General features: G+C 35.2%; 4 protein-coding genes across 4 annotated transcripts; 2 read left to right on the forward strand and 2 right to left on the reverse strand.

The window, feature by feature from the left end:
* Positions 1 to 216: 216 nt before the first annotated feature.
* LOC125203588 (26S proteasome regulatory subunit 8 homolog A-like) lies at positions 217 to 3,587 on the reverse strand. Its single transcript, XM_048101968.1, has 8 exons — positions 3,280 to 3,587; positions 2,502 to 2,599; positions 1,582 to 1,806; positions 1,290 to 1,352; positions 1,048 to 1,211; positions 804 to 960; positions 585 to 683; positions 217 to 390 (listed from the first exon to the last, which is right to left on the reverse strand). The coding sequence occupies exons 1-8, from the start codon at positions 3,470 to 3,472 to the stop codon at positions 232 to 234; spliced, it is 1,158 nt and encodes a 385-aa protein (XP_047957925.1). The 5' UTR covers positions 3,473 to 3,587; the 3' UTR covers positions 217 to 231.
* Positions 3,588 to 6,854: 3,267 nt separating this feature from the next.
* Positions 6,855 to 9,989, forward strand: LOC125207172 (serine-threonine kinase receptor-associated protein-like). Its single transcript, XM_048106399.1, has 7 exons — positions 6,855 to 7,324; positions 7,956 to 8,091; positions 8,286 to 8,367; positions 8,819 to 8,994; positions 9,187 to 9,324; positions 9,394 to 9,533; positions 9,632 to 9,989. Exons 1-7 carry the CDS (start codon positions 7,207 to 7,209, stop codon positions 9,907 to 9,909), a joined length of 1,068 nt encoding a protein of 355 aa, XP_047962356.1. The 5' UTR covers positions 6,855 to 7,206; the 3' UTR covers positions 9,910 to 9,989.
* A 27-nt stretch (positions 9,990 to 10,016) lies between these two features.
* LOC125206454 (putative late blight resistance protein homolog R1A-10) lies at positions 10,017 to 11,723 on the reverse strand. Its single transcript, XM_048105707.1, has 2 exons — positions 10,445 to 11,723; positions 10,017 to 10,309 (listed from the first exon to the last, which is right to left on the reverse strand). Exons 1-2 carry the CDS (start codon positions 11,721 to 11,723, stop codon positions 10,017 to 10,019), a joined length of 1,572 nt encoding a protein of 523 aa, XP_047961664.1.
* A 3,765-nt stretch (positions 11,724 to 15,488) lies between these two features.
* On the forward strand, positions 15,489 to 16,127 carry LOC125204254. Its single transcript, XM_048102856.1, has one exon. It carries the CDS (start codon positions 15,558 to 15,560, stop codon positions 15,900 to 15,902), a length of 345 nt encoding a protein of 114 aa, XP_047958813.1. The 5' UTR covers positions 15,489 to 15,557; the 3' UTR covers positions 15,903 to 16,127.
* Positions 16,128 to 17,740: the final 1,613 nt, after the last annotated feature.

Here is a 17,740-nt window from a genome sequence, read left to right on the forward strand (position 1 = left end):
CCACAGTACGGAAGATATAGATAAACTACATGGCCAAAGCAGCTGAACGATGCAATTGAACTTGTTTGGTTATCAAAATTAGAAACTCTCATCACCACGGCAAGCAACAGATAATTGCATCATATTCCAACATATTTCTGATTTTTCATCCAAACGCGGAGAAGAATCTCCAGCCATTATAACCGAATTAGGTGTGACAAGAAGCAAAAAAAGAACTTCTACATGATTCATTCATTCAAAGGGGTAAAGCTCTAATGTAACCAAAACACCGAGGCATACCTTAAGTTCTGCACCAGATGCTCCATTCATCTTCTCGGCGATCTTCTTTAGATCAATTCCTCGCATTAAATTCATTTTCCTTGAATGAATCTTCAAGATATCACACCGGGACTGGAAAGTTTCCAAAAATTAGTATTTGGAAGTCAAATGAAAATAGGCCAAACCAGAATTATTAATTTAGACAAGAATACAAAAATTGTAGGGAAAAATTGGAATTCAAAAGGTTCTGTGCATTAAATGAATATATATCTATATTTCTATATTTGCAAGATTTAAAATGTACGTTCTGAACATGCACCACTAACCTCTTCATTGGGATTTGGGAACTCAATCTTCCTATCAATTCTTCCAGGCCTAAGAAGAGCTTGGTCCAGAATGTCAATTCTATTGGTAGCCATCAGTACCTGTATAGAGCAGTAGAAAATGAAATAATATTGCCATTAAACTCAGGTATCATGACTCTTTACTAAAATCAAAAGGAAAGAACAAGATTAGGTACAAAATAAGTAAGCACATAGACACACTTTTATCTTGTTAGAGGCTTCAAAGCCATCAAGTTGATTAAGAAGCTCCAACATAGTTCGCTGAACCTCACTATCCCCATTTCCACTTCCAGATTCCATACGAGCAGATCCAATGCTATCAATTTCATCCATGAAGATGATGGATGGAGCATGCTCTCTGTCAAAAGACCACATCAGTAATGCATCACAGGGAATACATTTATGGAAAAATAAACTGAGATGGATGATGCTAAAAGAGACTAACCTGGCCATGACGAAGAGTTCTCTAACCATCCTAGATCCTTCACCAATGTACTTCTGAACTAGCTCAGAGCCCGAAACTCGGATGAAAGTGCAGTCAGTATGGTGAGCCACTGCCCTTGCCAGCAGCGTCTTGCCAGTTCCAGGAGGACCATATAGCAACACTCCCTTTATAAATTGAAAAATATAAATGTTAGAAAATATGGAATGACAAGTAGCAACAGTAATGATTCGTTCAGAAGTTACCTTTGGTTGGGCTATTCCTAGACTTTCAAACAATTCTGGGTGCTTGATTGGAAGCTCAATCACCTATAACACCAGACAGCAGGGTATGAGAATTGAGAACAGATAGGTTTCTGATGATGTAGAAAAGATAGGAGAATACCCTATACCATCCACACCCAAAAAATGAGAAGAGAAAAAGAATACTGCAATAAATTGGTTACTTCCTAATTTTTAAACATTAACCATCTCAAAATGTGGTGGCAATGAAAAATAATCCAGATGAACAATAAACAGACAAACAAGGTATAAGTACCTCTTTTATCTCTTTAATTTGCTGGTCAAGACCACCAATCATGTCATAAGTGGAATCTGGAACTTTCTCAACTTTCATTAGGTTCACCAACGGATCAACTTTACTAGGCAGGACCAAGTGGAGCACATAGCTATCATTACGTAGAGCAACCCTTGTTGAAGGTGTAATCTTAGTGATATCGATGCTCTTGTCAATGTCAACTACATACTTGCCCTCGGGATGGACCTAAGCAAAGACAACAAAACAACACAAAATTTCTGCTTAGCAGAGAAGCTAAAACATTAAATTTGAGAAAGAATGTTCCAGTGCAACAGCAACTATATCAGACTGAGACCATAATAAACCACCAAAACAGAACATAGCTCATGTCTTTTATCTTTCTCTGTGCATAAAATGGAGTCATAAACCTCTCTTCCCCCCATCTTTTCAGTCAAGGAGGTAGAGTTTGAATAAAAATTACTTCTTGGTGGATAAAGTGATACACTCAAACCTCCCAAATACCTAAAGTGCATATAAAAAAGAAATAACATCGCTGAAGTATACATTTTGACCACTTGTTCTAGCATATACATATTCAAATATGATATTCACGGACCTATTAATTTTTCTGCAGCAGCAACAAGGAATATTATGAGTAGTACATTTTAACCTTCACTGCATAAAATTTTTCCTAAACCCATTGCTAACAGTAGCTAAATTCATAGGCACGAAGATGTTCTAGTTATAGAAAGGATGCCAATTCATTTTTTTCTAGTGGCAAGTGAAAGTATTAGGTAAGAAGGCATACTAGACCAGAAGCCCATTATTTCTGTTTTTCTTAATTATGTTACATTGGATGAAGGAGGAGGGATGATATTGACTGATTTGATATCGTCCCTAAGAAAAAAATAGGAAAATGTTGTTAACAGTGAACAACTAACCTTAACAAGGACCTTTGATTTTCCCATAACTTTGACAACTTCACCAACATACGATCCAGGCTCCTGAAGAAGCTGCAACTCTTCCTTTAATGATCTCACTGCCATTAAGGAAGCAAGTACTTTCATATAAAGATGCCAAGCATGCCCCTTTATCAAATGATTGGTTCTTATTTAAGACTTATGTCCATCTCGACCTAATTTCTATTGATAGCACTTCTTGAAAAACAACGCTGGCATTCAGATGAAGATAAAAAGTTCTCTGATAAGGTTTCATTATCATAAAGCGGCCCCAAAATTGGCTTGGTTTCAAGATGTAGAATCTATGTTGAATCACCATTTAGCGGGGCTACTATGAACATGTATAGAAGACAGAAGACGTGGCAAAACATTAACACATAAATTACAGAGATACAACAATTCTTTTAGCAACATAGATCTTAAATTCATGCCTGAAATTACTTGCTGCTCATTCGTCATTCGAGTAACATAAGCAAGCAGTTAGCAGACAGTAAAAATTCCCATTAGTACTATTTTTTAGAAGAAAAGTGCATACACACATGATAAAAACCCCATAGAAATTAAATAAACTAATAAACGGATTGGAAATCCTCTAAATTATCACCTACAGCAAACCTAAAACATAATTACAGCAAAAATTTCACAATTTGAGAGCATAATGAAAACGAAACTACCACCGCAGCCTAGGGTTTTCCTAAAAAAGCAACAATCAATTAAAATTACACATCTCATTTGAATCCATAAGCGAATTGAATGAAACCTCGAGCATTAAGGTCATTGCGCTGAGCTTCGAGGCGCTGGAGATCGTGATCTTTCTGGCGTACCGACAGCTGCAAATCCTGAATACTCTGCTGATAATACTGGCGGAGGCCCTCGCCGCCGGAAGCAGCGCCTTGTTGGTGGTTCGGCTTTGGTTCATCGACCTGCCGAACGCCTATCGCCGCCGTCGCCATTGATACGTCGTCGTTCGATGCGTGATTGGATCGGAGAATAATTGGGTTTTCGTCTTTGCCAAGCTAAAAAGGGGAGTATTAAAAATCCTTGAAGCTCTACTCTCTCACACTCTTCGCACCTTTATTTACCTGTTTCTAAAATTACAAATTTCCATCGATTTACTATTATAAATTTAAAATTTGATCGCTAATCATGGAGTACTATGTAAATTTTATTGGTGTTCGATTTTGTAAATTAAATTTGAATTTCAAGTCTCTTAATGTTTTTGATACAGTAGTATATTCATTTATGAGATAATAGCTCATAGAATTACATTTTAGCCAAAATTTATGATTTTTATTAGTCTCTCTGTTCAATAGTAGTGGAGTTATTTTGTCTTTTTAATACGTTCTATGGTAGTGAAGTCATTTACTTTTTTTTTAGTAAAAGTAACACATTTTTTCTCATTTATTTTACTATCTCTTACTTTATTCTCTCTTCATCTTTTTATTTTTTCATCTTTTACTTTATTCTTCTTTTACCTTAATTAGGGATTTCAATTCAACCTGAAACCCGTGGGTCGGCCCGAACAACCCGGTAATATGAGCGGGTTAGGGCTGTAATTTTATTACCCGAATATAAAACAGGCTAAACGGGTTGCGGGTTGGCCCGATGAGTTGTGAATTTTAATTATAAAATATTAAGTTTAGGGGTTTTTTTATATTTTTGAATCCTCAATCTTCATTCTACACAATCATTAGTCTTATTCAATCTTCATTCTACACTTTTCCACTCGATCCAACAATATCAGCTTTCAAGTTCCATCTCAATTCATTATTGCACCGTCTCATCATCTGCCACTAGTGTCTTACCACCACCAAAGCCAATCAAGACAAAATTAAGAACTAACCCATCAAAATCTTAATATATTTATCATTTTAATAATGATTCATGTAAGATATGATTTTTAATTTTCATAAAGGATTATTTACGAACAATGCCATAATAATGACACGAACACAAGTTTTAATTTATATTGTAGTTGATGGAGATGAAAAGGCTTCTTTTCAAGTATTATTGAATAAAACTATGCAAATTTGAAGATTTTATATGATTCTTACCTAAAAAGAAAAAAGTATCTAAAATTTAAAATCATTTTATAGAAAAATTTTTTGATACAAGAGATTATTTTCGAAAGCTTTTAGGCCCGAATAGCCCGATGGGTTAGCCCAAAATCCGACGGGTTAGAGTTAGGGTTGAAAATTTATGATCCGAAAAATCCATAACCCTAATGGCCCGCACCCAAATAGCCCAATGACCCGAATGGGTTAGCCCGAACCCGAATGGGTTATCCCGATTGACGTTCCTAACCTTAATCCACTTTTACTAGTCAATTTTAGAAATGACACCCTTTTAAATCAGAATAAAAAATATCGTTTTATGATTTTTTTTCCTTAAGTTTAAAAATTTATCCCAAACTTAGTCGTTTATATTCTAGAGTGAACTACATAAATGGTACCTGATCTTTCATTTTCGCACGTAAATGGTATCTGATCTTTATTTTATATCGTTTTTGGTACCTATAAATCACATTTTTGGTTTTTGATGTAATTATTTTTCCAAAATGCCCTCTAAACAAATACATTTTCTCATTCATGTCATAAAGGATATTTTGGACATAAATAAAATTAGTACCAAAAGTGATATTATAATATCTTCTCTCATTCTCCTCACTCTTTATACTATTATTTTTAATCAATATTAATACTATCATTTTGACGTTATAGATTAATAATTAATTTATTTTTTATATCATTCAAATTTACTTAATTATAATTATAGATATAATTATATTTAATTATTATTATAATACTAAAAAGTGTTAGTAGTTAATAAATAATTAGAGTATAATTATATAAATCATGAATCACCATAATATTATCTAATAATAATAATATTATTATTATTATTATTATTATTATTATTTTACATTAAATTAGTAACTTATTAATATAGCCTTAATAAAAATTTAACATTGTGAATTGTATTCATAATGATATAAAGAGTTGAATATTTTTAGTTAGGTGTTTCAACCTTAAAATGAGTATAAAAAATTTAATAAAAAATTCAATTGATTTAATTACTTAAAATAATTAATTTAATTAGACATTTGGTTCTTGATTTATATTATTAATACAATTAGATGTATGTATAAAACGCTAAAAAGAAAAGAAGAAAAAGAAGAGAAGAAAAAAGAAGAAAGAAGAAACATAAACTAAGGAGAAAAAGAAAAAAAGAAAGGAAGATAAAATGTTTAAAAAAAGGAAAGGAAAAAAAAATGATCACATATTTGGTACTCCTAATTGAAATTTCCAAAAATATCATTTGTAAAAAAAATCACATATTTGGTACCCAGGGTTATTTTTGTCATGGGGTAACAAAAACGATATAAAATAAAGATCATTTACCATTTATGTGCGAAATTGAAAGATCAGATACTATTTATGTAGTTCACTCTATACTTTAAAATCAATAACCCTTTATTTATTTATTGCCAGTAGGGGGAGTGATCAATTGCTAACTAATTAGCAATCCCAAACTAAGACTAAATCTTAGCCATTAGATTAGAAGATCAAAGTGGTTGAAATAATGCCACATGGATTATATTTTTAATTAAAAAAATTAATAAATAAAATTAGAGGGTATTAATGTCAATTCTCTCTCATTAAAATTATCTTAAAACTTTAAATTTACGTAACTCTCTCGATTTAAATTATTTTTTCGCAAAAAATATATCAAATTAGAGATAATTTTATAAGGATTTCAACGAGATCTCAATTGCATATGTTTCGACGACGTTCGGATGATGAAATTTGATATTTTTTATTTTAAATTTCGTAAACGTTGATAACCAGATTTTTATCAACAAATACATTTAAAAATCTCAATAAATATGTGTTGATATTTTCTTGTACTAGTGTTGATATTCTTATGTCATAGTGTTAATATTTGTAATACATTATGTTGATATAAAAAAACATTCACGAAAATTATCATATGATAACATAATGACGATATTACCCTTTTGTTGATATTTTGTCTACTATTTATTGAGATTCGTAAGATTTAATCTCATCTATTCATTTTAAAATCTAAAGGTGAAGATTTGATCTTGATTTTGAATTAGGGTGCTATAACCATTAGAATATGACCCCTCGCTAGTAGTACATTGGAACAATAAATTACTACTACCATTCAAAAAAACTTAGTAATTAAAAAGGCATGGATGTATATACATTTTAATTACATTATACTAATACCAATTTTAATTTAAATAATTAAAAAGCTTAATCTTTCGTTCACCTATAAATTACTCACTCTTCTACCTCTGAAGTTCTTCTGCAATTGACTAATAAATTTGATCATGGTTGGTTGGGATCCGCACAGAAGCTCTCAATGGATTCATAATCATAAACACTAGGGTTTCCCACCTCCGTGCATCACCGTCAATACATACATATATACACAATTATTGATGCTGCTTCACCTTGATCTGTAATAAAGCCTTGATTTTTATGTCACAGGCCACATTTGCTTCTTTTTTTTTTTCATTTCTAATTTGAATTTGAATCAGACGATTGGACCTCCGATTGTCGGATTGTGGGAATTGTGATTTCTATACAGTAATTTGGATAGAGAATTTGCTTTTTCATTAGGAAGGTAGAGTTTTTTTGTGTTGAGATTAGGTCGAAGAATGGACAAGAAGAAGGTGGTAGCTCCATTGATCTGCCATGGGCATTCTCGGCCCGTTGTCGACCTGTTCTACAGCCCGATAACGCCGGATGGTTTCTTCCTTGTTAGTTCCAGCAAGGGTAATTGTGTATTTTAAGCTGATGTGTGTTCATGCATAATAATGCATTGCTTTTTTATGCTCAGGGAAACAAATAGATCATTATGTGATTGTAGCGTTTGGAATTCTGGTGTTTTCGTTTCTATAAATGTTAATGTACATTTGATGCATTGTGATGTTATTATATTAGATGAAGCTATTTTATGGTTAGCGGGATGTGTTTTTTATTTAACCAGCCTATGGTTGTTTGATGTGAAGGAGATATCAGAGCAACGCATTTGGCTATAGTGTTTTTAGGAGAAATGTTGAGTTTTGGAGTGTGATGGAAACTGAATAAGAAAGAAAGAAAAAGAGAAAGTATGCAGAACTATGTGCAGGACTGTTTTCAGTTAATGATCATATTTTTAGTGCTCTTAAGGCTGTTGTTTCCTATGTATATGTTATTTCTATATAAGATATGTAGTTCACGAACTAATCTAATTTGCCAACAGCCTCTTTTGCAGTGATGGTTTGTGTTATTGTTTGAAGTTACCTATTAAATTTTACCTTTGAAATTAGTTTTTCTTGATTTGTTCTTTGTGTTTGAAAGCACATCTGTGACTTTGTGTGCTTTGCCCATTTAATGACTATGGGAATCTCTCTCTCTCTCTCAGATTCCTCACCGATGTTGAGAAATGGAGAAACTGGAGACTGGATTGGAACCTTTCTAGGACATAAAGGTGCAGTGTGGAGTTGCTGCCTGGACAAACATGGTTTGCGTGTAGCAACTGCATCAGCGGATTTTTCTGCGTATGTTAAATATTTGTGTTTCTTTTATTTAAGAATCAATATAGTCGTTTTAGATGATTGCAGAGAAACATATGTTGGAATTGATTTTTCTTATTCTCACGTCAGATGTGACTGTCCATATAAGCAAGTGTCGCATATTGAGCTTTGTTTACCATACTAATTTCATTTTTTCTGTTATGTTCATTGGTTTGCAGGAAGTTGTGGGATGCACTAACTGGAGATGTTTTGCATTCGTTTGAGCACAAGCACATTGTTCGTGCTTGTTCCTTCTCAGAGGTACTGTTTTCTGTTACTTGCCACTTCAAATGTTTATTCATCGTTCTTTGTATCTATTTAATATTTTCTGTTGATTTTATTGTGAAATCTCCGTATTAATTTATGTCCCTTTTGAATTTCTGAACTCTCGATATCCCAAGTATAAAATGAAGCCTCTAATTTGGCTTCCCAAAGCACGCATATTTCTAAGCTTGAATTTGAGGTGGTGAAACTTTTGTCTTAGCATGGTTTGAAAATGTTGATTTCTGAAATTGATTTATGGAGTAGTATTTTTTAGTTTTGTTTCTTGACTTTTGTTCTTTGCACTCTACGCAGTTTGCTTGTGTAAAATATCAAAACTTATATACGCGTGTGATAGAATCAGTTTCTAGCTTAAAACATATCCTAGGATCGGAACAGTTATGGTGACTTAGCAAATCATGATGATTGAACTTTTTCCATCAATTTGTAGGATACTCACTTGCTGCTAACTGGAGGGATGGAAAAAGTTCTTCGTATATTTGATTTGAATAGTCCGGATGCACCACCCAGGGAACTTGAAAATTCTCCTGGTTCAGTTAGAACGCTTGCTTGGCTCCATAGCGATCAGACAATCTTAGGCTCTTGCACGGACATGGGTGGGGTGAGGTACGTTAAATAATGCAAATTTTATGAGGTTGCTATTTCTAATCCTTTAAAATTTGCAAACTCAAAACTAACATGAATATATGCAGAGATCGTTTTCAATTCACTCTTTTTAACGAATGGCAATTCCTTTTTATTGCATTATCATTTTAGAACTTAAACTTGATGCTTTGCTACTCAAAATGATGGCCATAGGTTATGGGATGTGAGAACTGGAACGATTGTTCGAACACTTGAGACAAAGTCTTCTACAACCAGCGTTGAAGTGAGTCAAGATGGCCGCTATATAACAACTGCTGATGGATCGACCATTAAGTTCTGGGATGCAAATCAGTACGTCTGTTTCTTTCCTAATTGTGTAAAGTGCACTAGAAAAACTAACATGCAAAACGCTTGAAACAGCTTCGGTCTGGTCAAGAGCTACGACATGCCCTGTGTAATGGAGTCAGCCTCGTTGGAGCCGAAGCTTGGCAACAAGTTCATTGCAGGTGGAGAAGACATGTGGGTCCATTTATTCGACTTTCACACTGGAGAAGAAATCGGTAAGCTCTGAATTATAACTACCAAACATCGATTTTATCGAATAGAAGGCTTGACTTAATTCATTTCTGGTCTTACATATTGTTGTGATTTAATTCAGGGTGTAACAAGGGGCACCATGGTCCGGTGCATTGTGTTCGTTTCTCACCTGGAGGTGAATCATACGCCTCTGGATCTGAAGATGGGACTGTTAGAATATGGCAGACCGGTCCGTTTGATCATGCTGAGCCGGAGAGTTCAGCTGCCAACGGACCTTCTCAGGGCGTGAAGGCTGTCGTGAACGAGGTTACACGACAGATGGAGAAGGCGCTTATTGTCGATGACAAGAACAAGAAACAACAACTGCCAACTGAGGGGAAGGCAACGGAGGCCGGTTAGTGTTTATAGTTTTACCTGGTGTTACATTGTCTAAATGTTTGAGGGATTCTTCTTTTTTGAATAAGAATGAGCTTCTATCATTTGATGTTAAAGACAAAATACCACAATCAACGGAAGCCAGAGATGAGAAGATTTTTGCTACCGAATTCGACTTTTTCCCCCAGCATTTCTGCATCACTCTCCTTACTGAACTTGATCTCAACTCGAAGCCCAAAATGCTCAAAGCTCTCCTCCTTCTCCTCTAGAATGTTAACTGCTGATATGCAAGCAGATTCTCTGCAATCATACATTGAGATTCTCTTCAGTGTTGGAATCTCTCCGATGGCTGAAGGAATCTCTTCGAAATTGGATAATGATTGAAGTGAAAGCCTCTCTAACACAGGAAAAGTATAGCTGTCTGCTATCCAGCAAATCAGATCATCACACTGATTAATGCTCAAGTGTTTCAAGCAATCAAATTCCTCCTCCCCAAAATCCCACTCCTGTCCCACAGCCACCTTATGCAATAGAAGAAGTTCGAGATGAGGCTACGAACCAAGAATCTTCACATCACATGAGTCAAGCTTGCAGTCATTCAACTGCAACTCCCTGAGGGAACTCGGGAGCCTGAGGTTCCGTGAGGAACCTTCTAGAAACTCCAAGCTATTGCAAGAGTACACGAGCTTCTCAAGCTTGTCGAACCGACCAACATCGTGGAGATGGTAGCGAGAACTCGCCTCACCACGTTCATGGAAATAATGAGAAATCTCCAGTTCCTTAACATTGGGTATTCTCTTGCAGACATCCTCAGTGAAAACCAAGTCCTCCACATCACGAAGTGTCTGTAGGTAATGCAAAACAACAGCGTCGCTACTAGGAGCCGGACTGGGAATACTGACAGATGATATATCGATATGCCTAAGCTGCGGCATCTCCCAAATCTCAGACGGTGCCACAACGTCTGAGATTTCAGTGACAATGATAGTCTGCAGACTCCAAAGTAGTGATATCGGTGAAGAAAGCTCGTAAGTAACCGACCAATAATCATGAGGGTTAATGTCGCTATATTCGTCATCCTTATCTGCTTCATGGTACAAAAGGCGGGAGTTCACTTCGGGATAAGTGTAGTCAATGCGACGGATGTCGCGAACCAACACCCTTAGCCGCCCTGCTGCCCATCTTTCACGGGATATGATTGGACGATGATGTGATACTGTTTCTCTGGTGTACAACATTGCACTTCTTTTATCAACTGCAACGTGACGCTTCCCGTTTTGGTCTCGTTCGACACATAAAAGGCTCTCTTTCTCACTTATCCTCATGCATAAGTCTCTCACGAGATCGTGAATGCTGTATTTTACCATTTTCCTGTATACTATGAGAGGAGTGCGGAAGAGGAGACTTCGGTGGACAAGGTCGTCTATGTAGCCCTCTGCAACTTCTTCCAAACTTCGGGTTTTATTCTGCTTTATGAAACCCTCGGCCACCCAAAGTTTGATGAGTTCGGTCATTTCAAGGCCGTAGTCTGCACATATTCCCAGGTAAAGAACACACAGTTTCAAGCAAAGTGGCAAGTACGTATAGCTCAAGTACAGAATGTTCAATGGTTTGTAGCCCTCTACTGAATCAAGAACCAAGTGCTTCTCTTTAGCAATCTTTTCCCAGTATTCTTGTGACTTGGGTGATTCTCGAAGAAGGCCCCCAATCACCACGATTGCCAGTGGAAGTCCTTTGCATTTCTTGACGATTTTCCTCCCAACTTCCTCCAATTCAGAAGGGCAGCCTTGTTGTGCAAATGCCTTGGCGCAAAAAAAGGTCCCAACTGTTTTTATCATCAAGAAAATCCACAGAGAGTGTGTTAAGAGTATTCCTCTCAACACAGGTCGGATAGTGATTTGTAGAAGTCCCCAGGAGGCTTATTCCCGACGACCGCTTAGGGTTGTAGAAAAACAGAGTAAAGAGAAGAGAAAGTAGGCGAAATATCGATGATCTTTATTGATGAATTTAGCGCCTATTTATATTCTAAGGACCCTAGGGTTGGTTCGATTTTACGGTCCGGGAAAGAACCAACAAAGAAAACCCGGAACGGAGCTTATAAATCGCTCGACCCAATTGTTCAAAAATAATAATAAAGATAATAACTAACGCAAAACATAAATTAACTAAAATAATAAAAAGAGCGCCACGCCTTATTTGGAGACGAAGTCACCAAATCTAACCGGTGGCCTTGTTCTCCTTCTCGGCTTCTTGTTCGTCTCCCTCGGTGAAGGCCTTCCGCGTTCAACCGTCTCACAATTCAGCTCTGGCCCCAGCAACTCCTCGGCCTCTGCATATTCAATGGGCACTCGCTGCTGCTTTTGTTCTTATTTTCTGGGAAGAAAGACTTGATACTATCCCAATCATCAACACCCCACACATCATCCAAGATGATAAAATATCTCCTATTGAATAAGATCTTGTGCAACTCAAGACTTAGTTGCTGATCACTGGTTGTTTCCCTGTCATCACTGGATACTCCTAGGCAAGAAAGTGCTTGTAGAAAGAATTTTCTTGGACTGAGTTCTTGAGACACAGTAACCCAAGCATGAACGTTGAAATTCTGGAGGATGTTTGAACTTTCATATATTCTTGCAAGAGTGGTCTTGCCAATTCCGCCCATCCCAACGATCGGGATTATTATCCTGCCAGCATGATGTCCGGCGAGCTGGTCCCAAAGCCGCTTGAGGTAGCTGTCGAATCCCACTATGCTGGCAGTTTCAAGAGGCAGTGATGGAGACGGAGATGGAGATGGAGATGAAAAGGACTTTATGAATCCAGTTTCGTCTTTAATCTTGACAACTTTTTCCATGATATAATCCATGTCTTGCATAACCTTGTGGAAGAATGAGGGGCTTTGTTGAGTGGATGCAGCAGCATGGATTCGATCTGCTGCTTCGACTTCGATTGCATCTTCAGCTTCATGAGCTGCAGCTGCGATTCGCCTCATCAAATCTTCTGCTTCTGTTGCTTCGTCGTTCACCATGAGATCTTCGAGGAAGCCAGTCTTTTCGGGGATCACAGCATCGGAATAGTTCTCCACAAAATCTAGAACGAAATCGACCTTTTCGCGGAGAGATTGTAATTGGTTGTTGTCGAAACAAGCGTAAAGGCGAGGATGAATCTGGATCTGATCCATGGTATTCAACAAGGAAACTAGAGCTGCATAAGCTGCTGCCATCTCTAATTTTAACTCCTTTTTTTGTTCAAGTTTTAGACTCAATAAATTGAGTTGTCGTATGTTAAAGAGTTGAATTTTCTAAATGAGATGTACAACAAAGGATGGGACTAAAATATTCCAAAACCGTGTAGTATTATTTTATTCATTGATCTTTCTCGTGAAATTTTACCGTAACTACCAAAATGCTAATTTAATAGGTCTAATGTTGATCAAATTAGACATGTACAAAAAACAAGGACCATGCAGTTTAGTTTATTGTATATGAATAAATTTAATCGTTTCTTACAAGTTAATATAAACTACTACTATTGACTCATTAATACATAAAAACATGTAACAAACTAATACGAATTGAAAATTATTGGTATAAGCTTTGCAACTTTGAGTTAAATCTTGGCAGGCGTTCTTAAATATTTCAGTAAATTATTTGAATAGAATATTGTTGTAGTACTAGTATAGAGTTCATTGCGACCTCCTTTCTTTATTTTGACTAATTTCGTTTGTTTTAGACGAGTCCAATAACCAGTTGCAGTTTGTAATATACTCCCTCCTTCCCGCTTTAGCAGTCCCATTGATTTTTCTGCCCTCATTTTATAAAAATGATAATAAATAATTAAAGTGGAAAAATAATAAAGTAAAAAAGGAAATAATATAAAGAAGAGTCTTATCTACATTATTCTTTTTTTTTTTTACTTTATTATTTCTCCACTTTAACTATTTATTATTATTTTTACAAAATGAGTGCAGAAAAGTCAATGAAACTGCTAAAGCAGGACGGAGGGAGTAATAAATACAGCCTAAAAAAGTTAGATATTGGAATATTATATCACAAATAAATGAATATTTATATACCAAATTAGTAGATATCTTAACAAAATTAAAGAGTCAAATTGAAGGCAGTGGAAGATTTTCCAATTAATGGGTACTTAGACCATCTCCAACCATTTACACCAAACTCAAACTCATTTTTGAGTATACAACACACCAAAAAGTAGTTTTACTCCAATCATTTACACCAAATTCAAAATTTACACCATTTTTGGGTTTTTATCTCACAAAATTTTTGCAGTAACACCATATTTGGTGTTGTTTCACAAAAAACACCAAAAATGAGTTTGAGTTTGGTGTATGGTGGAGAAAATTTCTACACCAAAACTCATTTATGGAGTATGGTTGGAGATGGTCTTACATCGTATGTCTATGGAGTGCAATTTGGTTTGTCACCCTATCTTATTGGACCATTTATCGAGCATTTTAATTTTTTTATTTATTTATTTAAGGCAACTTAAATTTTATTTCGGGACAAAAGTGATAATGATATTCTCTATAAGCAAAAAGGAATCAGATCATATATTTCCCTAGGGATGTATTAAGATGACAACCCTCTTTATTGTAATACCATACCACCATTTTAAGCCATTGGATCTGGAAATCGTGTGTTTGTCATGTTGCCACGTGTAAAAACACAGAGGGGTAAAATAGGAAATTTCTAATTTTACGTTACCAGATTGCAGTGTTATTCATTGAATATTGCAGTCTTACCGCAACAATATTGCAGTTTACCACGACTGCAATATCTAATACAGTAGACTGCAACTCGTGTTCTTTCACGAAACTTAATCCTAGGCGTCCATAAATGAGATCTAACGGACTATATTGGTGGTATGATGTTATTCTATCTATGGTGGCACCATAGTACACCCCTATTCCCTTATCCGAAAGAATGATCTTAATAAATTGGCCTCCTTTTAAAGAGATTAAAATTAGAGGGAACATTTTTTATAGTCTATGAATTTTGTCATAGTATCATTTTAAATCTGTGAACTTTGAAAATATCATTTGAGGTTCATCAATTATAAGTTAATATCAATCAAAGTAGTATTACTTTTTTACTGTTTATAAATTTTTTTAGACGAAAATACCCTAAGACCTCTTAAAAATAAACACAAACATATAATGAAAGAAAAATGACATCCTTACTTTTAATTTTAATTTTTCCGTTTTCCATGTTTCATAAGCTCCTAGTTGCCCAACTTCACCGAAATTCTTGCTCAATAAAATTAAGGCTTAATTTGCGTCAACCAAATTACTATATTCAAACTAGTTAGTAAAAAAAATGGAGTACTTAAAATAAGACAAATTGATGATATATATTTGTGCAAAAGATTCTCACTCTCCACCGTCCGGGGTCAGATTCTGAGGTCAGATCCAACGTCCTTATCTTTAAAAAAAATACAAAAATAAAAAGAAAAAAGAAAAAGAAAAAGAAAAAAGAAAAAGCAAAAAGCACGGAAAAGCGAAAAAAATAGAATAAGCCACGTCTTCGCCACGTCTACAATCTTATCCATTTCCCCACACCCCTTTCCCTATATTCCAAACCCCAAATCCACACCAAAATATCTCTCTCTCTCTCACTACCACCGCTACCAAATCAAGCCAAAATCATCCCACAATGGCCGCTACATTGTCCTCCTTCCGCCTCCCCACCGTCGCCACCACCGCCATCCCCCACCCACCGAAGCCCGATCCGAACCGCAGATCCAACAATTGGTGGGCGCCCATCCTCGGCTGGTCCGCCGAGCCCGACTACATTACCAACCAAAACTCCGATCCCGCTGCCGAATCGAGGCGGATCTCGGCCGACAAGATCCTCTTCCGCGGCTGCTTCACGGAGCAGAAGGCGAAGGAGCTGCGGAAGAAGACGATCGAGACGACGACGTTTCACGACATTATGTACCATTCCGCCATCGCCTCCCGCCTCGCCTCCGATCTGTCCGGCCGCGCCGAGGATCGTTGAATCGGAGCGTAAGAATCAATCTGCCGACTCGCCTATCTCTGCTTTTTTTTAAAAATTTGTTGAATAACAAATTGTAATAATCTAGGGTTTTCATTTCTATGTACGCGCTTATTCGGTGCTTGTTTTAATTGGTACCGTTTGATGCTTGGATCATGGGGGAATTTTTAATCCCGTGCTGTGAAATTTAGGTTTAATGGTGATGGATCTTTTTGAGTTTATTTGTCATATCGTTCTTGTAGATTCAATTTACTTATTTGCTTCGTTTGTTTATGATTGTGAATCTGTGATGAAGGATGCCGATAATCAGCATTTTGCCTTGGTTGATTTTCATAGGGCAAAATAAAATTTCTTTTTAGGGTAAAATTAAAATAAATCAAAATAATGTTGTTTTTCCGCCATTAAGATCTGGATCTGGGATTTTGAACTAGTCAAGAATCAAGAGGAGTATGTATTTATATGACTGTATCAAAACAAGGTTTAACAGTTTTTAAACTGTCTTAACGGTTTTCAAATAAAAATAGGTGTGAACTAAAAAAAATAGTCCTCGGATTATGCGTTTATCTCGCCAATGAACTCTCAACTTTAAAAATATTTCCAGATAATCTTGGACTAAGCGTTTATCTCGAAAATGATCATTTTTCATTGTTTCGTGACGAAAATACTCTTTTAGGAGGTTTTGGAGAGTTTGGGCAATTTGGTCTTTTTATATTTTAAATCTGATACTTCCTTCGTTCACGAATAAGAGTCTCATTTCTATGGGTGATGCTAAATGGCCACATTATGGCCCAGCCATAATCAGATTTTACAATTAAATTTAATGCACTTAGAAAGTATCAAAATATTCATGACTATTTTACCCTTTTCCTTAAATCATCCAAAAACATTTGATTAGCTTTCTATATACGCTCTAATTAATTATTCCTTCTCTTAAAGCTACAGCAAGTTAAACTCATTTAGTAATTGAACAACTTATTGTTATCATAAAATTGCAATTATTTATTGTTGAATTTTATTTTTACGTATCGTTTGTATATGTATTTATGTTTTGATTGTTTTAATTTGACGTACTTTTATTTATTTATTCATAATGTGAATTTAGTTTTGAATTTACATTCAATATTCTTAATATTAAAGTTTAATTTTTAAACCATATGTGTTTAATAATAATTATAATAAGTTAATTAGTTGGTGTATGCTGTAGCTTTAAGTTATATCTCGTTTTTAGAATCAATACTAAATATTAATCGATATCCTATATATGAGTTGAAAAAAATTAAAATTCTGTCGGTTAATAACATTCTAGTATTTATTATACAGTTTAATCATGCTATACCTTTATATCGTAAATAATACTCACTCCGTCCCTAAAAATTACTCCTCCGTCTCTAATATGGTCATATGATATGACACGAGAATTAAAATAAAATTTGTAAAGTAAGAGAAAAAAGAATAGTAGTTCAATAGTGTTAGTGGATGGTGAGATTCCATTAGTTTTAGTATGTTAATGGTGATATAAGTTGTAAATAACTTGATGTATATAGATAATAAATAGAGATAGCTTTCCATAAAGCGAAATGTCCATATTTTTATGGGACAGATGAAAATTGAATTAGTTTATTTTTAAGGAACATCCTAAAATGGCAAATATAATCTATTTTTAATTGATGGATGGAGTAATTAGTAGGAGTACTGCATATCCTAATTTACAAAACTATATTCATGTAACAGACTAATATATCTATTTAATAATATCAAATATAAAATCATAATAATCCTATGATATTTTATAAATTAATAAGACTTTGAAGGTGTGATATAATCTACTATTATATAATAAT

Source organism: Salvia hispanica, chromosome 2 (assembly GCF_023119035.1).
Source record: "Salvia hispanica cultivar TCC Black 2014 chromosome 2, UniMelb_Shisp_WGS_1.0, whole genome shotgun sequence".
In the NCBI taxonomy this organism is placed as follows: domain Eukaryota; kingdom Viridiplantae; phylum Streptophyta; class Magnoliopsida; order Lamiales; family Lamiaceae; genus Salvia; species Salvia hispanica.